General features: G+C 41.6%; 1 protein-coding gene across 2 annotated transcripts; it reads left to right on the top strand.

Annotated features, from left to right (window-relative positions):
• On the top strand, positions 1-24,841 carry NRIP3 (nuclear receptor interacting protein 3). 2 transcript variants are annotated; one of them, XM_064577084.1, is made up of 8 exons: positions 1-258; positions 699-859; positions 17,305-17,466; positions 17,958-18,040; positions 20,244-20,383; positions 21,024-21,076; positions 21,192-21,286; positions 21,588-24,841. In XM_064577084.1, the coding sequence occupies exons 1-8, from the start codon at positions 213-215 to the stop codon at positions 21,601-21,603; spliced, it is 756 nt and encodes a 251-aa protein (XP_064433154.1). In that variant the 5' UTR covers positions 1-212; the 3' UTR covers positions 21,604-24,841. The 2 variants fall into 2 exon arrangements, with proteins under 2 accessions (XP_064433154.1, XP_045750137.1); XM_045894181.2 differs by lacking the exon at positions 1-258 and having other exon boundaries at positions 598-859.
• Positions 24,842-26,125: the final 1,284 nt, after the last annotated feature.

The following is a 26,125-nucleotide window of genomic DNA, read 5'->3' as shown; positions in this document are numbered from 1 at the left end:
TGGTGGGGTCCCCGGAAAGCCGGCTCCAGCCCGCCCTCAGGGGCTGCCCCCTCCCCAGTCACATGGTCTGGTGGGTGGGAACCGACCTGAAGTTGCAGAAATCCTGAGCCTTCCCAACTCTGAAGTGCGCTGTGGACGTTGGGGCTCCCGGAGGGGCGCGGAGGTGGAAGTTTGCGCAGCCGAGCAACTGCGCGGAGGGAGGGATTTGGAGCATGGCGCAGCTGGCGGTGATCCCGGGGTCGGCCACGGCGTGGCCAGGTGAGCGTGAGTCGGCGGCGGCGGCTGGGGTGGGAGAGGCTGCTCCACCGTGGGGCCACCCACACCCTATGCCGGCTCAGGGGATGCAGGGCACCCACAACGGGAGAGGGCGGTTGGGTAAAGCGGTCCTGGTAGACGCTCGGCGCTCTGAGTCAGTCCAGCCAGCGTCACCCCTCCTCGTGGGTCCTTCCCTTCACGGAGGCGGCGCGGAGACCCACAGCGGCCGCGAACGCTGGGGAGCCGCGCGCTGGGTGGGGGCGCTGTGCTGGCCCCGCCCCTCCGCGCGCGCACTGGCTGCTCCCCGTGACGTCACACTCGGCTATAAAATGCTCGGCGCGCGGCTCTCGCGGAGCTGGAGGAGCTCGAGGCTGAGGGCGGCCGGCGCGCGGGGAGCGGCCAGGGACCCTGGGCCGCGGGCGCTTCAGCGATGTTTTACTCAGGGCTCCTCAGCGAGGGCGGCCGCAAGGAGACGGACATGCGGGAGGCGGCGTCGCTGCGGCAGCAGCGCCGGATGAAACAGGCCGTGCAGTTCATTCATAAGGACTCCGCCGACCTGCTGCCCTTGGACGGCCTCAAGAAGCTGGGCTCGTCCAAGGACACGGTGAGCCCCCGCGGCCGCGCCCGCCTCGGGATGCCCGCGCGCGGCGGCCGGTCACCTTCGCGCCGTGCGGCTCCCGGGGCCGGCCCTTGGCCGCTTTCACTGAGTCACCGGCCAGGCCCCTGCTCCCGCCCCCTCCTGCCGCTGTCCGCTGTCTCGCTAGTGCTGTTTTGAATTCCTCTCCATCCAGCATCTCCCTGCTTCGCTTTCCCTGGGATTCCGTCGTAGCTTTACCAGCTCGGCTGTCTTCCGCTCTGCCTCTTCCCTTCGTGCCTCTGTCCTCTCGAGCAGGAGACCCTGCCCTGCCGTCTGGCCCTCTGATCGCCTTTCCTTCCCGTTATTCTTACTCGTAGTACCGAGTTTGATTGCATGACTGAGCCTCGCCTGGCCAGGCTGCTTGGCCGGTCCAGTGACCCAGACAGAGGTGACTCCTAATGGGTGTGGGAAGGAGAGGAAGAAGTGGGAAGGAGGGGGGGGTGTTTCTTGGCAGTCATCATACCCATATGATTTTGTTAAATCCATTTCCCCCTATGCAAAATCTACTTCTCCGTTTGATTTTGGGCTTGTCTGCCTTAACCTTCCCTCCTGAGGGGGGAGAGAGAGAAAGGGTCGAATGTGAAGGTTTCTTGAACCCCAGACATCTGTTCATCAATCTCATCTCTCCCCCTACTCTACCCCCGCTCGCAAAGAGTGGCTAGAGAGAGGGAGCCAGGCTGCCCCATCCCACTGACCAGCTAACGTCTGGAGCTGGAGCTGGCGCAGGCTTTTTTCTGGCAGGGTCGTTCTTCACCTTAAGAAGGAGAAACTCCAAGACTGGAGGTCTGGGTTCAAAGACCATGCTGTCCTCTACAGGAGGGGGATGGGTGGCTCAGGGTCACTAGTTTAAAGAACTGTATTTGACTGTCATCCTTTAGTCACTGTAGTGGTACTGGGTCAAATATATGTTTAGCTTTGTGGTTTTATCTGAAGTTTTCTTTTCTTTTTCTTTTCTTTAAAGATGTATTTATTTGAGAGAGAGAGAGAGAGAGAGAGACAGAGCACAAGAGCGGGGGGGGGGGGGGCGGAGGGACAGAGGGAGAGAGAGAGAATCCTCAAGCGAAGTCCCTGCTGAGCATGGAGCCCAACACAGGCTCCATTCCAGGACCTTGAGATCATGACCTGAGCTGAAATTAAGAGGCAGCTGCTTAACCACCTGAGCCACCCAGGTGCCCCTATCTGGAGTCTTCTTGTAGTTTTCTTGAATTTCACAATCACTTTATTCATCTGGGCAATAACTTGTGAAGCATTAGTTAAATGTCTTTTAAATGAGGTAGGTGCTCTGTACAATTTTTTCAGTATTTTTTTTTTTTTTGAGATTTTAGAGTATTTAACTTGGCAGGGAAGGAAAGGTGTCACTTGGTCCACTGAAATTGCCATTTCAAGCCCCAGATGACTATGAAGAACTTCTGAATCCACTTCCTTTTTTTTTAAACATCTCTAATGACACACAGATACTAATATCAGGTTTGCCCTCCTCCATTGTGATAAAAAATAATTTTAGTTATTTTTGAGCAGGGGATGGCTATCCAGTTATTTTGCTGTTTTGTTTTGTTTTCCAAAGGTAGTCTTCCTGCAAAAGCCACAGGATAGTCAATCTAATTTATGCTCAGAGTGGTGAGTGACTGAAGTACATTCCTAGAAAAGAGAACTCTCTTTCTTCCCTTCTTTCAATTTAAAGCAGTCTAGATTCATTTAGCAAACCAGGTCTCAGTTTTCTTACCTTCAGCCCAAAATAATCATAGTTCCTAGAAGCCTCAGGAATGAATAAAGAGGGAGTATTTAGGGAAAGAAGTAAAATGTGGAATGTTTTTCTTCCCCATATGCTGGATTTAAAAAATGATTGATATTTGGTTGTCCTGGGCTGTCAGAGTGCCCTGGCCCTGAGAAACTACCACTCCATCCTTCTGCTTAGCACTCCTTAGATTACTTCATCCTGTGTAAGAAGAATTCCATCTGCTTTTCGGACTCCGGTCTGTGGCAGTTGAGCCACACGGGAGCTTATAACATAAAACATAGCCAGTAGGCTGGAATGAGGAAGCATCCTTAAGAAGCAAGTTACTGCCATAGATAATGATGCACAGCAGTTTACTGTGAGACCCTGAATTAGGGTTCACACTTTCTCTCCCCCCCACCTCCATCCACACCATTGCCATGGACTTGATATCCCTTTCTCACTGTTCTCACACCCTTAATGTGCAAATGATTGCACAGAAGAGCTAGAACAGGTCACAGAAACCAAGGCAGATTGAGGTAGGGAAAGGAAAGTTGTGAGTACTGGGGTGAGGTGGCATGATTAAGCTCTCTTAGAACTGATGTTGCTGCATCAGTACAATCTCAGAAATAACCTTTTAAGTACCCTACTGCTTCATTTCATGGATACATCTGGTGGTATAGACCAGTGTTGACTCAGTTTCCTCTCACTGAATTGAAATTCTGAGGATGCCAAAACTGATTGAATAGGTCTGTAGTACAAACTAAATAGAAGAGGGAAAATAGAGTGGATGGTACCAGAGGGAGACAGGGGGAAAGGACAAATTAGGTGTTTGTTGTTGCTGATGGTACAGAAATAGAGGACAAATTAGTTTTAATTGAGTCTGGGGTTTGTGCCAGTGGAGGAGACTGCGGGTTGTTTTCTTTACTTTAGTAACCTATATTAGAATTATACTCCTGGGTTTGTGAATTATCTACTTTTACCATGCTGTTTCCGTAACATTCACTATTTGATACCAGTCTGCCAACTTTTTTTTTTGGATTAGCAAAGAGCACCCATAGGCAATCAGATGTGGTCTTCTTCTGTTTACCCTAGAGGGGTGCATTTGTCCTATTCCTGTTTGTGTGTAGTTGGCTGCTACAAAGTCTAGTGAGGATAGTAATCTTATTTCTTATTTTATATTCTATATTGTCTTATTTTGTTTATCTTTTCATTTCGTGATGGCTTTTTTCTGTGTTAGATTAAAAACCAAAATTAGAGATACGAGTAATATTCTATGTGATTTATTATTTTTTTAAAGTTGATGAAGCTGGAGGAAAAAAATCTCCACTCTTGGAGTTTTGCCTCTTGTAATTTCTTTTGTCTTAGCTACCAGTTTCATAAATGTTCTTTTCATTGAGGTAGGGACTTCTGATTTTTAAAAACAGCCCCATCACTTTGGAAACATTGCCAAACTACTTTCCTATAGAATTGGGTCAATTTATATCCCACCAGCAACATGAGAGCCTCACTTCCTGGTTTTATCTTTACCTCGTAAATACTGAACAGTATTATTGAAAAGGTTTTGCAGAAGTGAAAAGTGGTATTTTTGCTATTAAAAAACAAAAACAAAAACAGTCCTGTCCCCAAAAAACAAAAAACAAACCAGTCCTGTCATGGGGTAATATATGCTGTCTTTCCTGTATGATAATATTACTGACCATCAGGCCATATCCTTAGTTGTCCAGCAATAGAGAGAGTGTTTTTCTTTCCTGTCTGTGATTGATTCTGCTTATAGCCAAATGCTTTAGAAAAACTCACTAGAGGGGCGCCTGGGTGGCTCAGTCATTGAGCATCTGCCTTCGGCTCAGGTCGTGATCCCGGGGTCCTGGGATCGAGCCCCGCATGGGGCTCCCTGCTCGGCAGGAAGCCTGCTTCTCCCTCTCCCACTCCCCCTGCTTGTGTTCCCTCTCTCGCTGTGTCTTTCTCTGTCAATTAAATAATCAAATAAATAAATAAATAAATAAATAAATAAATCTTTTTTAAAAAAATCTATTAAAAAAAAAAAAAGAAAAACTCACTAGAATTAGAAATGGAGGCCAGAGCAAGGATGATGGAACACAGCAAAACAAACTGACCATGAGATGACTAGCTCTGTACTCTGAGTATCTGATCTACCTGATCAGAATGCCATAAGACATCCATAATGCTACAGGTTTTGAATCAGAGAACTTTGGAGCTTTAGAAGAGGAGCATGAAATACCATTATAATACCAGGATCTGGTGCAAACTGAAGATTTCCAGAGCCGTGATTGTGTCCTAATTATAGGAAACATTATTTGAACACTTGCTGTGTTCAGGACACAGTGCTAGGTGCTCAGACCACAAAGAAGATAGCAAAGTTTCTTTCTATAAGAAGTTTATATAGATTAGGGGGACGGACAGGATAGATTAATTAATTTATTCCACAGATATTTATTGAATGCTTATTACATGTCAGTCAGTACTCTAGGCATTAAAGATATGATAGTGAACCAAAATGGAGTTTCTGTCCTAATGGAACTTGTATTGTTGCAAGGGGAGAAGGCAGAAAATAAAAACAAGTAAATATATAATATATCAAGTAGCAATAAGTGCTATGGAGAAGATGAACTAGGGTAAGGGGAATAGAGAGTACAATGCCAGGGTAGGGTGGAGTGGGAACTTGTACTTTATAAAAAGGTGGTCAGGGAAGGCCTCTCTGATAAGATTACATTTTAGGAGATACTGAAGGAAGTGAGAGAGCAAAATATCTTGGGAAAGAATGTTCTAGACAGAAGGAACAGAAAGTGCAGAGGCCTGAAGTGTCAGTGTACTTGATGTGATTGAAAAACTGTAAAGTCATCGTGGCCAGAGCAAAATGAGCAAGGTGGTGATAGGAGATAACATCAGAGGAGTAGTGGGAGGCCAGACAACTCAGGACCTTACAGGTCATTGTACAGATATTTGGTCTTTAATCTGTTATGGGAAACCAGTAGAAGACTCTAAAATAAGACATGACTTATTTTATAAAAAGATTACTCAGACTACTGTGTGGATTAGGCTGAAGAGGGGCAAGAGTAGAAGCAGGGAGACTGATTAGGAGCCTGTTGTATGGTAATCCAGGTGAAAGATGAAGGTGGTTCAGAGCAGTGTGATAGCAGTGAAAGGGACAAAGAAAGATCAGATCCTGGATACATTTTGAAGGTAGAGCTGACAAGTTTAGTTGATAGATTGGATTAAGGATCTGAAAGAAAGAGTAGTCAGAAATGACCTTAAGGTTTTTGATCTATCAATTGGAAGAATAAAGTTGCCATTTATTGAAATGGGTAAGACTACAGGAAGAGCAGATTGGGGATAAGGAATAAGAATCAGGAATTTGATTTTTGAATGAGTTAAGTTTGGAATATCTCTTAGTGAATTGAGTGTAGCTGTTGAGTAGACAGTTCCACAAGAAGATAAATAACACCACCAGGAAGTCTATGTTAGTTGTTGCCAAGGTGTTACAGTCAATAAGCACTAGAGGAGTTCAGTGGAAGAAGTGATTACTCTGGCCTGATGTGACAATAGTGATGGAGATCAACATTTGATTACAGTTTCATCATTTTATGGTGAGTCAACGACTATGAGATGTTATGGAGAGGAGGCTGCTGCCAGAGTGTGCCCTATAGAACCTCAGAGTAAGAATTTTACAGTTTATCTGGTCCAATCCCTGACTGTGTGTGAATCCTTCCTATCAAAAATGCAGTCCACCATGGGCACCTGAGAAACCACTGTCTCAGACCAATCCACAAAGCAGATAACAATCAGGAATAAGGCTCTTCTCTTTTGAAATAACATGTCAGGGGGTCACACAGAAGGTCTAGGGCAATATGACAGCCTGCCTTAGATAGATCCTCATGTGTTTTTGAGCAACTGTAAACCCAGAGACAACTTGTCTATGTTTCCATGGGGTAGAATGGATCACATGTTGTATATTCAACTAGTACACAAAGAAGAGAAGGCACAGATAATGGTGCTCTTTTAGATTTCTAAGACCTGATAGACATATGTATTAGACTTGAAATGAGAGTCAATCAGGAGTCCATGTTTATCTACAAACTTTAAATAAGGACTAAAATGGAATAGGATGATTTCATGCCCTTTTAGGAAAAAAAGGTGAATGGTAATCAGCTTCAATTTTAGGCTGAGCGTGAGAATTTTAAATAAGTATATACACAAACATATACTTAGCAACATTTGAGTGTTTACTGTATACCTGACACAGTGTTAAATGCTCCATATGGACATCTCATTTAATCCTCACCAATGCCCTACAAAGGTCTTACTAACTTGAACTCGACTTTGACTCTAAAGCATATATTTTATTTTTTTGTTTTTATCTTATTTTATTTTAATTTAATTTAATTTAATTTATTGGTAGGTGGCAGGTTTAATAAGCAAAGGGAATTTACCTATGGCTTGTCTTGGGCATCACTAAGATAAGTAGATCCCTGCACCTGCCCACCAAATTTTAAAAGTTTATTGGGAGGGGCACCTGGGTGGCTCAGTCGTTAAGCGTCTGCCTTCGGCTCAGGTCATGATCCCAGGGTCCTGGGATGGAGCCCCGCATCGGGCTCCCTGCTCCGCGGGAAGCCTGCTTCTCCCTCTCCCACTCCCCCTGCTTGTGTTCCCTCTCTTGCTGTCTCTCTGTGGCAAATAAAATCTTAAAAAAAAATAAAATAAAATAAAATAAAATTTTATTGGGAGGCCTTGACTAGGTTCACTTACGCATATCATGCAGGTGTTCTCAACACCATAGCACTATCTCAAGGCTGTGTTCTTGGAGCAGTCTCTGGGAGTGGGAAAGCCAAATAGAACTCACATTCCAAGGACAGGGGTGGGGGTAAGAGTCTCGGATGGTACAGTCCCAACTCATGGATCAACTAGTGGTCATGTCTTTTCCATGACCTTCCTCAACATTTTATAATAACAAACTAATCCTAATTCCTTTCTCCTACCCCTTGTGTCATTGCTGTTATTAATTTCATTTCACCTATACAGAAGAATATATTAGCATATACTGTATAAAAGTATTATATAAAAGCATATGTAATCAAATATATTATCGCTGTATTAATAATAATTTTGAAAAAACTGATTAAGAATAAGAAGAAGAGAAAAAAAGGGTAAGAAGGGAAGATTTTATTTTAGTTTCACTTACTGATTTTACAGAGGTCTTCCTGTCTTTATAGAGATCCAGGTTTCTGACTTATATCATTTTCCTTCTTTCTACAAAAACTTCTCTAATATTTCTTGCAAGGCACATCACTAGCAACAAATTTCCTCAATTTTTGTTTTTCTGAGACAGTCTTTATTTCTTCACTTTTGAAGGGTAATTTGGCAGGTACAGATTTTGAGGTTGGTGGGATTTTTCTCTCAACAGTTTATTTTTATTTTTATTTATTTAATTTTAATTTTTTATTTGAATATAGTTGACACTATTGTTACATTGGTATCAGGTGTACAACATAGTGATTTAACTTCTCTATACGTTATGCTGTGCTCACCACAAGTGTAGCTACGTTTGTCACCATACAGTGCTATTACAGTATCATTTTTTGCCTTTTCTTCCCATGACATATTCATTCCATAACTGGAAGCCTGTATCTTCCACTTCCCTTCACCCATTTTGTTCACCCCTCCCACCCCCTTCCCTCTGGCAACCATCAGTTTGTTCTATGTATTTATAGGTCTAATTCTGCAAAGCATATATTTTAAACGCTACTCGAAGCAAGGGTTGGCAAACTTTTTCTGTAAAGGACCAGAGAGTAACTATTTACAGCTCTTCAGTCCAAACCGTCTCTATTTCAACTACTCAGCTCTGCTATCGTAGCGCAAAAGCAGCCACAGACAGTAAATGAGTGGGGTTGATTGTGTTTCAATAAACCTTTATTTGTAAAAATAGGCATCAGGCTGGATTTGGCTTGTGGACTGTATTTGCTAACCCCTATTCCTAAGTGGTTCTGGCTGTGGTTCTATTGCTAGCTAGAAACCTTGGGTTTCTCCTCTGGGAGTAAATGCTACAAAGAAGGTAGACTTATGTCATTTCCCCTATTTCCCAGTCTGGTCTATTCTGTGGACCACAAAATCCCGTTAGTTTGATTCAGTCTGGGTAAAGGGATTGAGAAAGTGGCCTTAGAAGTTCTTGCTCAAATCATGATTTTGTGGCATTCTCACAGTATAATCTACTTCCTCTCACCTCACTTTTCTTCCCACGCCACAGCCTGATTAGAAGAGTTATTTAAGCATATTGGGTGCCAGATTGAGGAACCTCAGCTATTTCTACCCAGAATACAGCACTGCCCACAGAGCCCATTTCCTTCAGAAACTCCTGATGATAATGAAGGCAGCACATTTGAATTTGCTGCTAAGGTTTAGATGCATAAACCCTGGTTAGGGTTTAGCAGCCACATTTCAGGAACAGTAGAGAACCAGGGACTGCTTAGGTTAGTAGTTACCTTGTTGAGGTAAAGCATAAAGCAAGATCCATGTCAGGAGGATGACTTGAGAATTATGTCCCAAAGGTTACCAGAGTGCCTATTGCACCTTTCTAGCTAATTACTAATGTGTATTTTGAAGGACATCAGGAAAATAGAAGACAGTTCTTAGAAAGCCAGTATTTCAGTGAACATAAAGATAAACTACTTAAGTAAATTTACAAAACAATAGTCAAGGAGTGGGAAAGTAAGTAGTACAGATTACATAATGTGTAAGTATTGAAGGGATTCTGAAAGAATGAACTAGATGATGTTAATCAAGAAAGGCTTTTTGAAGAAGTAAAGAGTAGAGATTTGTTCGATTGGTACTATATCAAGAGCTAAGGATATAGCTGTGATCAAAGACAGTTAAGGTCCCTGCCCATGTGGAATTAACAATCTAGTGGGGGAGTGATATAGTAAACAAGTAAATAAGGAAAATAATTTATAATTACTATGAAAGAAATAGTGGGACATGTTAATAACTAAAGTGGTGGGGTACCCACTTTAAATAGTATAGGCAGGGAGGATATCTTTGATAAAGTGACATTTGAGCTGAGACTTGAAAGATGAGAGCAAGCTAACTATTTGAAGTGTTAGTGGGAGAACATTTCAGACAGAGGGAATAACAAGTGCAAAGGCATTGGAATGGGAAAGTTTTTGAGCAAGGAGGTGTGGATGAATAAAGGGAGTGTGGCATGTATATGGTATATAGATAGAGGTTGGAGAAATGGAGAGGGATCAGATGATGCAGAACCATATAGACCATGGTAAGAAGTTTGAATTTTGTTCAAAGAACAACAGGAAACCATTGAAGGGCTTTGAGTAAGGGAACGTATTAGCTAACTTATATTTTTAAAAACTCACCCTGGTTGCTATGTAGAGAATGAATTGGAAGAAGGGTGAAAAGAGGCAGAAAACAAGTTAGGAGTTCTTTGTAGTTCAGATAAGAAATGATGAGCCAAGAAATATACATATATGGAGGCAACCTAGGTGTCCATCTGTGGATGAATGGACAAAGAAAAAAAATATATATATGTTCAGCCATATACATATATATTCAGCCATAAAAAGAATTAAATCTTGCCATTTGTGACAACATGGATGACCATGAGGGTATTATGCTAAGTGAAATAAATCAGAGAAAGACAAATATCATTTATATGTGGAATCTAAAAAACAAAACAAAACAAACAAAACAAAAAACAAACAAAACAAAAACGAAACAACCAAGCTCATAGATACAGAGAACAGATTGGTGGTTGCTGGAGGGCAGGGGGGTGAAATGGATGAAGGTGGTCAAATTGTACAAACTTCTAGTTATAAAAAATAAGTCATAGGGATATCATGCACAGCACGATGACTATAGTTAATTATAGTGTACTGCATATTTGAAAGTTGCTAAGAGGGTAGATCTTAAAAGTCCTCATTAAAAGAAAAAAAATTTGTAACTATGTATGGTTGTGGATGTTAACTAGACTTATTGTGGTGAACATTTTGCAGTGTGTATAAATATGAAATCATTATGTCATATACCTGTAACTAATATAATGTATGTATAATGTAATTGTACCTCAATCTTTAAAAATTTTTAAAATAATTATACCTCAAAATTTTTAAATTTTTTTTAAAAATTGCATTATTTAAAATAAAACTTAGAGGAAAAGTTACATTGCATTTTTTTAAAGATTTTATTTATTTATTTGAGAGAGAGAAGCAGGCTCCCCGACCAGCAGGGAGCCCGACGCCATGTAATTCGATCCCAGAACCCTGGGTTCATGACCTGAGCTGAAGACAGACGCTTAACCAACTGGGCCACCCAGGTGTCCCTACATTGTATTTTTAAGGTCTAACAAACTTGAAACTTTTCTGTAAGTATACAAGAATAAAAGTGATGGTGTCTTCGATCAGACTGGAGGTAAAGATGAGGAGAAGTAGATCAATTCTAGATATGTTTTAGAGGAAGCAACAGCGGTACTTTGGGAGGGAGGGTTAGGGAAAGAAAAGAATCAAGAATGGATGGGTGTTGGGACGCGTTGGTGGCTCAGTTGGTTAAACGTCTGCCTTCAGCTCTGGTCATGAACCCAGGGTCCTGGGATCGAGTACCGCATTGGGCTTCCTGCTCAGCAGGGAGCCTGCTCCCTCTGCCTGCCGCTCCCCCTGCTTGTGCTTGCTCTCTCTCTGACAAATAAATAAAATCTTATTAAAAAAAAAAAAAGAATGGATGGGTGTATGGTGGTGCCATTTTACAAGTTGGTGGAAGGGGAATGATCCAGAATGTTAAAAAGTGAACAGGGCTTTGGAGCTCAAACTTATTTTATTACTGATGAAGAAAGCGAGGCTTGAGAAAAGTAATGCCTAGCCAGATTAGCGATTTGCCCAAGGTAGTATGTGACAACTGGTCATTTTGCTGAATGTAGATAGACTTCAGGCTCCCTGCTCAGCGGGGAACCTGCTTCTCCCTCTGCCTCTCCCCCGCTTGTGCGCATGCTCTCTCTCTGTCAAATAAATAAAATCTTAAAAAAAAAAAAAGAAAATAGAAAGACTTCATGGAGGAATAAAGATAAGATTGGGAAGGAAGATGAGAGGTAGTTAGTGGAAGATCTTAAATGTTAAATTGAAGATTTTGTGTTCGATATAGCTGGCAAGAGAACCACTGTAGGGTAAGGAGACCATGAAAGTAATCTTTTAGGAGAATGCTTGAATTTAGCAATAATGGTAGAAATGGAGAGAGAAATATAAGGTGTTAAAGAGGCAGAGTTTCGGGGTGCCTGGGTGGCTCAGTCGGTTAGGTGTCTGCCTTCGGCTCGGGTCGTGATCCCAGGGTCCTGGGATCGAGCCCCACATCGGGCTCCCTGCTCCGCAGGAGGCCTGCTTCTCCCTCTCCCACTCCCCCTGCTTGTGTTCCCTCTCTCGCTGTGTCTCTCTCTGTCAAATAAATAAATAAAATCTTTAAAAAAAAAAAAAAGAGGCAGAGTTTCATTCACCAAGATAGGGAATAAGGGAGAAAGTGCAGGTTTTGTGGGAAAGATCAGTGGGACAAGTTAAGTATGAAAGTACCTGTGGAATGTCTAAGTAGAAAGTTCAAAGTGGCAGTTGGATCTATGTGTCTCAAAAGTGAGTTCTGGGCCTGAGATAGAGTCATCATCATAAAGGTAGCAATTTATGCAATGAAAGTAGATAAGCTTGCCTTGAAAGGATATGTACAATGAGAAAAGGACCAAAGACCGAGTGATGATTTAAGAAATGAGCAGAGGCAAAGGAACCAGTAAAAGAGGTGGCAATTAGACAGAAAGGTGGTTTTAGAAGCCAGTGGAGGAGAGTATCAAGAAAAATGGAATGTTGAGTTTTACTGTAGCATTGTTTCTAATCACAGACATGTGGAAACAATCTAAATGTCCATTAGTAGTTAAATTGAGGTACATTTGTACCACAAACTCAAATGTCTGCAGAGGATGTGCTGTTTTAAAATGCAGAAAGTAGTGGGTTAAATGGGTGATAGGTATTAAGGAGGGTACCTGTTGTGATGAACACTGGGTGTTATATGTAAATGATAAATCACTAAATTCTACACCTGAAACCAATTTTACCATATATGTTCAGTAACTAGAATTTAAATAAAAACTTGAAAATAAAATGCAGAAAGTAGGGCAGATGTAAGAAAATGGGTGCCAAGAAAGAGGTAAGAAATAGGGTGAACTGGCATTATACCTGCCTAAGTTACATTGTATGTACACACACACACACACACACACACATTTTGGTCTTTGCATGATTTGGCCAACACTGTTGGATAGCTAAATCATCACGCATTCTCAGCCCTTTTCGACCTGCCTGACTCCTCTATAGACATTAGAAAAGCTGGATTCTCACCCAACCCCCTTTTTAGTTAAGACTGGCCATGAGAATTCTGACCAAGAAAGATACAGGAAAAATACTGAGGGAATTTCTGGGAAAGCTTTTGCTTTCCTGATAAAAGGGATAGATGGCACATAGTCCCTTCCTCCTTCCTCCTACATGTAGATGTAATACCTGGAGCTGGGGCACCCATCATATGACCATGAGGGGATATCCGAGAGTACAGAGACAGTAGCCCTGAAATTGTTAAACTGCTGAATTATTGCCAGCATCTGCCTACCTCCGACTTCTTGTTATATGAGAAAAAAATACACCTCCATTTAAGCCATTGTAAGTTGGTTTTTCTTGTGGCTGAACACTTTCCTAATATATGGGGTATATTTTTTCATTTAATATTTTTATAAAAAATACATGTATATTGCTCTCAAGGCCTGCTACACATCCTATATCCTAGACTTTTCCTTCAGGGCCATTCTCAGAATGTCCTTTGCCTCTCTTCTGTATTGGATCCTTTATTCTTGAACCCTATGATTTTTTCTTTGTTCATTGGTTTCCCTCATTTCGGTGGAGCATATCCTTCAGTAGCTTCTTGGGGATGATTGGGAATTAACTTTCCTGAGTCTTGATTTATAGTTTGGCTAGGTTAAGGAATTATGCACTGTCAGATTTTTAAAAAGTATTATTTCATTGTCTTTTAGCTTCCATTATTACCATTGAATTGTCCTATGCCATTCTGGTTCCTAATCCTTTGTATTTGGATCATATTTTTCTCCTTGGAAGCTTTTGGAATCTCTGTCACTCATAATATTCCAGAAATTCATAGTGATGTGAAATCTTGTTGTGGATCTTTTTTTCTTTCATTATATGAGGATCTATGTGGGTTTTTGAATCCTTAAACCCATATCCTTCAGCTCTGGCTTAGTATGGCACTCTATCCTCATCCTTAGCTGTTCTAGAAATCTGACAGTACATAATTTCTAAGCTTAGACAAACTATTAACCAACCAGAGTCTTTTGAGTTACTATTTCAAAAAGAATAAACTTTTGGCATACTTCCCAGTTGTCTGGGTCAAGTGAGAGTTTTATGCAGGCTTTATACTAATCTATTTCCCACCCTCTAGCCATAGAAGTTCTCATACCTCTAACTCCTCAGCCTTTTCAGAGTTTTAGTTTGAATAGGAAAATTGCTTTTACAGCTAGACCACAAAATATGTAATAGCTCAAACATGATAGTTTATTTTTCTTAAGTAACAGTACTAGTAGAAAGGTCAGCAAGACAGCCCTCTTCCATGTGTTCACTTAGGGACCCAGGCTGACAGTGACTCTTCCGTCTTCAACACGTGACCTCTGAGAAGGTTACCCCAAGGGTCATCTCCATTCTAACCAGTTAGAAGAGGAAAAGAATGGAAGAGTGTGCACAGGACATTTTTATGGGTCAGGTCTAAGAGTGATATATGCCACTTCTCACATTCTGTTTGCTAGAACTCGGTCCTCTGGCCATGCCTAACTGCAAAGAAGGCTGGGAAGCATAATCTGCGTATTTATACAGTAAGAAGAATAGGAGAACATGGATTTTGGTAAACAACTGACAGTGTCTGCCACTCTAGCATTGTGTGAAATGGAATGGTGTGAAGCACTTAGCTTTTTTTACTCTTAGGTCAGTTACTGCTTTTCTGTTTGCTTCTCAGATTCCAAAATTTTGTCTCTCCTTTTTTGCTATTGTTGTTTCCTTTATTGTTCTTTGCTCTTTTGTGTCTAGGCCTTATTCCATGATTATGATTTTAGTGAAATTTTGGTTGGGAGCAGAGGTAAATGTGCAGTTACACTCATTGAAAATACGTAGGCATAATAAAATGACCACAGAAAAATATTCCTGAGGTTCATATGGGTTTATCAGCTGTGAATTTTCAACTCCTGAACTATACTATCAATACTTTTAGTTGTAAAAATGGACAAAGAGAATTATAGGTACTGACATAGAAAAGTCTTTTGTATATAAACAAAAATAGAAAATTTTAGAACAGTGTTATAGTATACGATTGTATTTTTGTATATGTTTGTACTAAAAGTTTTGGAAGGATATACTTCTAAATTTAAGGGCGGTTATTTGAAGGGAGTGGGACTGAGAAAAGGTTGAGAGGTTGGGAGGCTTTCCCTTTTGATTTTATATACTTCAGTGATACCTGAATTTTTTCACTGAGCATGTATTATGTTTGAAACTTTTTTGTTTACTAAAGAAAAGAACAAATACAGGAATTGTCAGCAGGGTCAAATGCCCTAGAGAAGTCAAGGAAAATGAAGGCTGAAAAATATCTACCAGATTTGGAAATTAGGAGATTTTATTGACGTTGTGGGATCAGAAGTAATCTCAGTGAAGGATATCAGGAAATTTTTGGCTTCTTTAAAAATAGACCATTAAAGACAAGGGTGTAATTAGAGGAGGATATAGAGCTGAGGAGGCAGGGTCTGAGGCTTTGTGTTTTTTCCCCAATATATGAGAACTTTAAGTATGTTTTATAACCTGAGGAGGAGGGGTTCACTAGAGAAGGAGGAAAATTCAGAAGAGCGATGACTTCAAGGAAAATAATTTCGGATTTTTCCTCATTTGCCTCATCTGTCCAGTGATGATTAGACTCCTTTGAAAGATTAGGAGTAGTAAGCTAAAGCCATGTTCAGCAAGACTGGTATAGAAAGAAAGCCCCAAATTTTCAGTGAGGAGGGCTTTCATTTATTAGCCTTTGAAGTCCTTTCTAATCTTCAGTTCTACAAATTCAGCTTACAGTTGTACAAATTCAGTTGGTTCTGTGGAGCATGGACTTGACAGAAGGAAACACCCTGCTTTAATATGACTTGAGCTAGGAATCCAGGCTTATTAGTGAGAGAGATAAGAATGAAGAATTTGTTTCTTTTGAGGGGCAAATCATTCTCCAAGAAAATCTGACAGAGTTAGCACTTCCTCTAGCTCCTTATCAAGTTAAGAAGCTCTCATTTTCTTTTAAGTGCCTCTCTCTCTCTCCTTTTCCCAAGGATGCTAATTTAGAATCTGCTTTGCCAAGAATCTGTGTATTTTGGGAATCCATTTCTTCACCTCACCAGGGTTACAGTGAGTCATGGCTCTGACTCCATTCTTCCTCAGAAATTGTAAGGTGGTAGATAATGAAGACCTTACCCAGTTCTGCCCCCTTTCCTGGGAAAATTCTAAGCTCTGAGCTTCTAAGAGTGATTTTCTTACCCCTAAAATTGAGAGGCATCTGGTTAAGTGTTACATAGAAACTTGGAGTCTTTCCTTTGAGAGATTTTAAATATTATTATAAACTGAGAAGAAGATGCTTGTGTATAGAAATTCCTTAGGTCAAATAAGTCCTTATCATGAGGTAACATTTTCTAGAGGCCATTTTGGGTAAAAAGAGCAGAGCATGGATATGGCTGCCCTATGAACTCTCTAAGTTCTGTCAAAGAGCAGACTTGAATTCACATTCCTCATTCTGCCTCCCAACATTAGGTATCCTGACATAGATATAAGGTCTAATTAAGTCTCCTGTTTCTTGGTAAGTCTCTGCCCCTTTTATACTCCCACTTTTTGGCCCATCAGAGAGAGGGAGAATGGATAACAAGAATATGGCAAGAGTTGCATTATGCTTCTTGAGGTCCAGAGGATGTTAGTAAGGATTATTCCTGTGGGTTCTGCCAGGTTCCAAAGAATGTCTCCTGAGAGGATTGCTCGGCAGGTATGAATTTCTCTCTCCCCACCCCAACCACCCCATGGGTTACTCAGCCCACAGGAGAGTCAGGCCACCAAGGTATATGCAGACTAGGTCCAAAAGATGAGACTGTAAGGGAGTAAAACTTGAAATAGAAGTAGGCAGAGCTTCTGACAGCCAGTACTGGGTAGGTTTCTTTGGCCTGTGAGAACGAACTGCCTCTTCTATAAGTTACCTGGGAGGATACATTTATTCCATATAAACTAGGGTCACTTTTCTCCTGAAATACCCTTGTAAGGGGAGGAAAGACAGCAGGCCTAGGTAATCCAAATCCTAGGGGTCCCTCAGTTCTCTTTAGCCATAGAATATTCACTGGCCCTAGCCACATTTTTCAGTGTCTCACCTTGATTTTTCATTCATTCAAGGTGGCCTATTACAAATTGATTTATATAGTACCTGCTCTCATAATACCAATGAAGTCTCTGCTTGAAGGAAAAATAAATAAAAAGCAAAGGTAGAGCTCAGTTATGTGAGGCTTCTTTATTATTTCTGTGGTACCTCAGGGACAATGGGAGAAGGGGGAAATGACCTGTCACTAAGAATCTTCTGCTTTCTATTCCTCAAGCAACCTCATAACATTCTGCAGAGGCGCCTCATGGAAACCAACCTGTCTAAACTTCGAAGTAGTCGTGTCCCTTGGGCCTCCAAGACCAACAAACTGAATCAGGCTAAGTCTGAGGGACTAAAGAAGTCTGACGATGATGACATGATTTTGGTTTCTTGCCAGGTAATGTTCTGAGAATAGTTTTTCCAGGGTTTTCTGGAGAGTAGGATGTGGGCCCATTGTGATTCCCATAGTGGGGCCCTCTCCTACAAAGTGTATAGAGCATGGGTCTTATCATAGAATTCATAAGTGAGTTTTACAGGAAGTACAAGTAGTATTTTTATGCATGTGCATCTTTATGGGAGAAAGGACAAAAGCTTTCATCAGATTTGCAAAAGGGTGTGTGATACACACACACACACACACATGCACAATTAAGAGCTACTTAGTATATAGAATTAAATACTGAAAATCCTTAGGGATCCTCTGTCAGCCCTAGATTCAGCAGGAAAAAAGGCTCCTAAAAGGAGACTCAGCAGTGGTTAAAGATGAGACATTACCAACCCATAATTGTGAGATGCTCTCCAGCCCTGCCTTTCATATGACATCTGCTGCTTGCTCCCTTCCCTTTTGCTTCTCTGGCTCCTGCTGAACAGTATGTTTCCTTTCCACAGTGTGCTGGAAAGGATTTGAAAGCCTTGGTTGACACAGGCTGTCAATACAATCTCATCTCTTCAGCCTGTGTGGATAGACTGGGGTAAGTAGCCACTTGTGCTGGGTGGGAGTCAGGTGCTTATGGTGCACTCTTTGCCCGAATCTATTTTGGGGTTAGAGATGGTGAGGGTCTCTACCAAGGTTCCAAGAGAAGTATGCAGAGTTCAAATATCAGCTGAATTCTCAGGCACCTGGGAGAAATCAGCAAGCCAGGAAAGCATCAGGTTTTCCATTAACTCCCACCTATTAAGTTCTGAGCGAAGACCTTTGGGCTCTGGAATGAGAGAGCGTGAGATCCTTGGCTCATAGTTAGCCATGCCCTGATCCTGATATATGCCCTGCAAAGACAACAAATTAGAAGGAGCAGTAGTCCTGTTGGTATATCCCAGATGAGTAAAAGCAGGGATGTGATTGCTCTTAGCTTACTCAGGGTCCTTCTGGAGGCCACAATGCCTGTCCCAAGATGCATCAGTCAGAACTTAGAATAGGACTGCTATTGGGGCGCCTGGGTGGCTCATTCGTTAAGCGTTTGCCTTTGGCTCAGGTCATGATCCTAGGGTCCTGGGATTGAGCCCCGCAGTGGGCTCCCAGCTCCGCGGGAAGCCTGCTTCTCCCTCTCCTGCTCCCCCTGCTCGTGTTCCCTCTCTCACTGTATCTCTATCTGTCGAATAAATAAATAAAATCTTAAAAAAAAAAAAAAAGAATAGGACTTTTATTGCTGCTGGGCCTAAACCATTATAGGTTTGATTGACCAATAGTTTCTTAGTGCCTTTCCTCTCTGTAAAGAACATGTAAAATCAAATCTTACTGCTGCCCCTGCTGGGGATTGGGTGTGAGGCAGATGCCTCATATATTGAATGTCTTTGGTTCTTTAACAGCTAGACTTGAGTTCTTCCTCTTTTAGTCAGAGAAAGCCATTTTGTATCTCTCCTCCTTTTCAGTCAATTGGTACTTTCATGTCTTCTTCCTTCTCTTCCCTCCTAAGTAGTAGATGAGCCCTAAGGTCTAGCCCAGAATTGGAAGGATCCACCCAATCTCCTTTTCCACTTTTCTAGCCCTAAGAACAACAAATCGTTCCCTAGCTTAATCTCTGTATTGAAACAATCACTATGGTAGATATAATGGTTCATTCTAAGCTGCTTTCAAGATGTTCATACTCTTAGGTAGGACTTGAACAAGGCTTGATTGTATAATTGGTGACCTCTGCTACCTGATCTGTTCCTTCTTGTTTCTACCCTGTCCTCACCCCTCACCACTGCTGTGACTCTTTGAGGCTGGCTCTGCAGGTTTTGTACATTGCTATTTAGGCTTGTGGGAGGAGTCCGGGACACAAGTGCTCTTGTGGGAAGAATCCTGAGCTTTTTTATGTGGTGAAGAGATGAGATAAAGTGCAACATGATGGTTCCAGAAAGACTAATAATGTCCTGGGGCATAATTAGGCAGCAGTCTGCCATGGTTCCAGAGGAATTAATAACCATCTGTAAAACTGCAATTATTTTTCTTTTGGATGAGCTGTAACACCAAAAGAGAGGAAATGGAGTAAAGCAGAAATATTGGCACAGAAAGTCCATAATTAAGTTTTTATCCACCAACCCATGATAGCTTGGGTGCTGGCTGTTCCAATCTGCTTATATAACTGAGTGAAACCTGGGCGCTGTTCCTTTCCTTCCTCCCCTGCAGAGACAAGTTAAATTAATAAAGACTTTCCCCATGATATTCCTTGCTGATATCAATATCAATATCAATGCACTTACCAAATAAGTACCAGCCTCTATTAATGTTATAGCTGAAGACTAACTGATGAGGATAAACTGAAATAGAAAAGGCAAAGAGAAAATTAGACACTGAACAAAAAGCATCTTATAAAATTAGGACAAACTCCTGCCCTTTTTGACATCTTTTACCCACAGAGGGGTAAAAAGACATGTTAACTAAATTGCCTTGCATATAGATAGGGATGTTAGGATGCAGAATAGGATTTTCTGAGTGTATCAACTTTCGTTTTTCACCAGTACAGATAGTGACATAGCTTTTGGAGAATAGGAGCTGAATCTTTCGGTTTTTTATATCCCCTGGCATATGTAGGACAAAGTTCTGAAACAAGTATAGGCTGGCTAGCACATTTTTTGGTAAATTAATCCCAGGAAATCCCCAGAAAAGACCAATGGGGGTCATAAGGTAGACATTATCAGATTCCATCAGAAACCTCTGCCAAGGGGATTCTGATATCTCCCTCTCCGGTGCAGACTCAAGGAGCATGTCAGATCTCACAAGCATGAAGGAGAGAAGCTTTCTCTACCCCGGCATCTGAAAGTAGTGGGCCAGATTGAGCACCTGGTGATCACACTGGGCTCCCTCCGCCTGGACTGTCCAGCAGCTGTGGTTGGTGAGTAGAATTGAGAACTGGACCTATGGACCCCTATTGTAAACCCCCTCCCTATCCACCAAACCCTCATAAGATCTCATGCCTGTAAATATTGACTTCTTCAAAATCCCAGGTTTCCATTTTTCTGTCTATAGACTTGTCCCAATTTTTACTCTCCAAAGTACCAGATTCAAGACATGTTGAGAATCACTAAGAAAAAGGAGTGTGTAATTCAGGATAAAAAAAAATGTAAGGGGTAAGAAACATTTTTGTGTGCCAGTGAAAGTGGCTCCTGAGAGCTTTCCCTGAGCTAGTTGGAGGTAGAGGGCGAGATCCCTTTACTCCTTCACCATAAATCACTTGATAACTTCCCCTCACTCCTATATTTCCCCTTTTGTACTCTACTCTAGACTACTCAAGGTTCCTGGGTTTTATCTAAAGGCCTTTGTCCTTTCGAGTTTAAAAGACCTACCTAGGTTTGAATCTTGGCTCTATTACCTTTTAACTATAATGATCTGGGGAAATTACTTAATATAATAGATGCTCAACAGATGTTTATTGGATGGATGGATGGATGGAAGATTAGATGGAACCCAATGGTGATAAGGCTGACTTCTAAACCAGCATAGCAATAGTCGGATCTTAATTTTTTTTTTTTTAGAGGACAATGAGAAAAACTTGTCCCTTGGTCTCCAGACTCTCCGATCCCTTAAGGTAGGATTGATTCTACTTTCCCTTTGATTCTTACTCTCTGAGGCAGGGGTCCTCTTACATGGACCATTGACAGTGGGATCATGGACAGTGACCAGTGGTTCTCCTTTGTTTTTAGTGCATCATAAATTTGGATAAGCACCGGCTGATCATGGGGAAGACAGACAAGGAAGAAATCCCTTTTGTGGAGACAATTTCCTTGAATGAAGACAAGTAAGTGCCCAAATAGGTCAGGTCAAGTAAAATCCATTTGTCATTAAGTGGAGGGGTTCTCACACAGGATATTGGGTTGTGTCCTGCCTTTGTCCTTCAGTCTTACCACAAGTACACCCATCCCCAACCCCTAGAGTTCACCATCCTAAAAAACTCTCTAGCCCACATTCCAGAATAAGTAGTGACGATACTGCACGGAGTGGTGGGGGAAAGTAAGTAGCTTTTAAACTAAAATTGTACTTGCCTTCAACCTAACTTCTTTGGATTTGGTATCATTTCTTCTATTTCTTTCTCATTTCAGCACTTCAGAAGCATAACTACAGACTGCAGCATGTCTGCACGTACGCACACATACCAGGTTGACAGATTGAGAAAACTGGGTTTGAACCAAATGCAGTAGCAACTTGCTGTGGACCAAGTCCTTCCCTCTAATAGAAGCTCCAGGGGCTCCTTCCCACCCAGTCCTCTCTAGACTTTAGTCCGTGCTTAGAGACCTTATCTGGTTATAGCCATTGTTTTTTACTCCTCTGATCACTTAATTTATAGACCTTTTGACACTGCCAGGTCTCACCTGTGGCCTACTTCTCTGCTTCTTTCAGGAATTTGCTTTTATTAGTCAAGTATAGGGGCTGCCAGGTTCTGTTTCTCCATAGATACACTTGCTTCTCTTCCTATAGCTAAAATGTATGATAAACAGGAACCTGACCTTTTCCTCCTTTCAGTTGTTCCCAAGAGGTGCAAGATACCTATGTCTCAGAATTAGAATTTCTTCTAATTCATTCATTGATTTCTCAAAAATAAGTTTATCTGAAAGAGCCCAGAGAGATCATCTAGTCCAACTTTTTCATTTATAGGTCCAGAGAGGCAAATGAATTGTCTAAGCTGTTATACTAAGTCAGTGGCCAAGGAACCTAGAACTCAGACTTGACAAGCCAAGGCTATGTTCATTCTCCCATGCTGCCTCTTTTGTCTTCAGGCCTTGAGAGGAGGATGAAGAGGTAGGGGCTTTAAAAAGGCAAGGTAGGGGAAAAATCTGCTTTGGGGATGGATGCCAGGAGGATCTGGGTAGCCCTTTCTCCCATGTGCTAAGTCCACTAAAAGTCTCTGCCCCAAATTGTCACATTTAGGACCTTATTTTGGTGCCTAAAAGCTGAGGGCACAAAAATGAGTGAGATGACCTCTCACTTTGAAATTCTTGGAGAGGAGGAGAGGGAAGGAACCACAGACAGAAGAACATTAATCACTTTCTGAGATGGAATTGAAGGCTTTGGTAAATAATCTGGGGATCATTATTAGACATTGATACCCTCAAGATCTAGTCAGTATTTCTGGCCAGACTGTTACTTGTCTGCCACGGACTCAAGGAGCTGGGGTCAGAAATAGGGAAAGGAGATGAAAAAAATCCAAGCACATCCAGAATAGAAGGAAGTACTGGGTAGAATCATTTGGTGGGAAGTCCTACCTGTGGAAACCTTTCTGGGGTGGAGTTCAGGAATGAAGTTTCCAGACAGGGAACTGAAGGTTGGGAAACTCTTCAGCCTTGTTCTGCTTCAAGGAAAGAGGCAGGGCAAGAGCTGACAGTGTTAAGGACAACTTTTTCTGGCTGCCCAATGTCTGCCGACCCTTCTCAAAATGTTGGAGGTCACAGGGGTGTCTCAAAGCTTTTTTGTTGGAGTGTCAGTTTAGGCACACAGATACCTGTACTGAAATTTCCCTTTCAATTTGGTCATAGAAGTGCATGGAGAAGTCAGAAAAATAATCAGCTGTGAATATCTTTTTAAGAGATTTCCAAGTCTACCCTTGGTTCATAGCAGTAGTTTCCAGAGCACTTAATGGATCCCACTTTGAATTTTGCCAGGTCCCACCAACAATCTTGTCAAGTGTTCAGCTACTGCGTCTATCAAATAACTCTTTGGAACTCTGAATGTTTTTAGACTTACAGAAGTTCCCTAAAGACCAGGAACTTAGTGACCCTCATTTGAACAGCTAGGCAGCTGGGTCTGGGTCACCCCCAGACCTCCTTATCAGCCTTCAGTGCCCCCTCCAGATTCACCCCATTTTTGCCTGGGCAGGGCAGGGGGGGATCTGTGCCTTTCCATTGAGGCCTCTCCACTCTCCTCCTCTACCTATCATGGCGCCACTTTGGCCTGCTCCTTATCCTAAGACTGAGTTGAAATACTTCACCCCTTCCTCCCCAGGTTGAAAATTCCACTCCAAGCCTTGACTCTTGGCCACAGGTGAGGCATGTTGGAAGTTCCTTGGCCTGGCTTATCCTTATTTGGATTCCCTGTGGACCAGGTGAGGCCAGGAATTCTTAGGTGTTGGAAAGATGTGACTAATTCTGGCCCTTTGAGTTCAGGATTCTGTGGCATCAGAGGGATGATCAGATGGCCTTTAGTGATCTTTCTGGGTTCTGAGAATCAGTCACTGACTTGCCAGTTTTGGAATAGAGATAGTTGGGGTGATCTGAGCTTAGGGTATCATGATCTCAGTGCAGTCAGATCATTTGAATTCCCTAGCCAAATAATTGTACTTTAAACCTCAGGCTTGATAGAGGTACCTAAAAATGTCTAAAGACAACTATGGGAAGTCTTGAGCTTCATTAATCTTTAAATGCTACCAAGCTGATTATTCTGATAGCCCATATCTCCTTGATATTCATGAGGGAGTACCTGATTTACTTTTCAGGGGCTGGCAAGATGAAAAGGTAAAGTTAGTTCTTCCCAGAATCCTAGAAAATTCTCTCTGGCACCTCTGATTCAGGATGTGGGAAGAAAGTGTCTACCCACACGTGTTCTGAAGGCAGGCAGTAGCAGGAAGTAACCCTGTAGAATTAGTACCCCTCTCATTCCTTATTAGATGTCCATCTCAAATACAGGAAGTTTGAAAAATACTGTTTTTGTTATTTGGTATATCTATGCCTGAGTTATATGAGGAAAAATGTTTTCTGACTTTTCTATTTCCTTGCCCTGCACAGACCCCACCTGGTAAGATTTTCTATTCCTTAGCTCAAAGTGTCTGTAGAATGGATCACTTATTGTATCAGCTGCCCTGACTTTTGTGTAATAGAAATACCTTTCCAGGCTGGAAACATGGAGGAGATGGACCTGGATTCTTTCCTCCTTCTGTTGCCAGGCCTCTACATTGGCACTTTTACCTGCTCAGTGTTTCTGGCTGTGTCGGGTTTATCTGTGAGATTGATGTAACAATAAAGTGAAATCTTCCCCTCTGTGTGCTTGTCTGACAGTCTCTGTGTCAGGGCCCCTGGAAGGTGAGGGAACCCAGGCACAGCCTAATTACATCAGTGTTTCTCTCATAGGGTCCTCTGAACACAAGGCTTTGAGGTCCTCATTTCTTCCATTGCTACTAGTCCTTCAGCAATCTCTTACTGGCTGTATGTCCTTGGGCATATTAGTGAACCTCTCTGAGCTTGGTTTTGTAGTCTATAAAACAGATGTGATGATACATAGTATCAAATGTAAAGTGGTTGGCTATGGTAGTCCCTTAAAGATTTAACAGTATATGAGAACAGTCTTTTATGGTGGGTCAGCAGTGTGTAAGAGAATATTTTTCTAGAAAGGGACATATTTATTTAGTTCAAACAAATAGCACAAGTTTCGGAAGGGGGAGTATTATTGAATGAGCCCTAATATATAGTTAAGGCCATTGTCTAAATGACATTTCAAATAAATGCATTTTACAGATGATAGAAACTTACTTTTTAAGTATTAATATTTTAATATTGAAACAGTAAGATTGAAGAGTCAACAGGAAACATTCTTTAGCTATGACAGTGGTTAGTTATCACAGTCTAGAATTACAGTTCCACTGCTACTTAGATGATACTACCATTCTACCTCAAAAGATTTTCTGTCTTAGTTTTGTCCATTTATTCTAAATATAAAAAATTAGGGGCTCCTGGGTGGCTCAGTTAAGCATCTGACTTCAGCTCAGGTCATGATCTCAGCGTCCAGGGATCCAGCCCAGCATCGGGCGCCACACTCAGTGAGGAGTCTGCTTCTCCCTCTGCCCCTCCCCCCACTTGTGCACACATGCAATCTCTTTCTCTCTCTCTCTCTCAAACTCTTTTTAAAAATATTTAAAATTTAAAAAAAAATTTTTTTTTTTTAGATTTTATTTATTTATTTGACAGAGAGAGGGAACAGAAGCAGGGGGAGTGGGAGAGGGAGAAGCAGGCTTCCTGCTGAGCAAGGAGCCTGATGTGGGGCTCAATCCCAGGATCCTGGGATCATGACCTGAGCCGAAGGCAGATGCTCAACAACTGAGCCACCCAGGCACCCCTAAAATAAAATATTTAAAATTTTAAAAAATATATTAAAATTTAAAAAGACTTACCCAACCTGACTCTTAAACAATGAGTGACTGAATCAAGATTCATGATCATCTTCATAGAATGAAATAAAGAAAATTAAGTTTTAAAAGAGTTAAAAAATAATCCTGACTTTCATTTTTTAAAAATCTATTGCTCTTGCACAGTGAGGGGAGAGCTTGGATTAACAAAAGTTTATGTGAAGATGATGTTGGTGTTTTAGTTAAGGGGTATAAAAGTATTAAGGATCCTGACAGATCTAGAAATCTTACAGATTGTACAAATAAAGCTCATGTGGTGTTAAAAAAAGTATTAAGCACTCTGTAGGTAGTTGTCATTCATAAGATAGAGACATGTATATACAATTTGTGGAGCATCTAGAAAAGGGCAATGATAACATGATTATTGTCTTCAGAGCTGTCATGGAAAGTGTTCTTTCTGGCATCAGAAGGCAAGCATTTGCAGTAGGTAGAGGTTGCAGAAAGGCATACATATCCTGGCTCAATTGG

Source organism: Mirounga angustirostris, unplaced genomic scaffold, assembly GCF_029215605.1.
Source record: "Mirounga angustirostris isolate CCGP_5_RB_7025 unplaced genomic scaffold, mMirAng1.0.hap1 SCAF_13, whole genome shotgun sequence".
Classification (NCBI taxonomy): domain Eukaryota; kingdom Metazoa; phylum Chordata; class Mammalia; order Carnivora; family Phocidae; genus Mirounga; species Mirounga angustirostris.
Note: the sequence above shows the minus strand (reverse complement) of the source record. Positions and strands in the feature narration are given on the sequence as shown.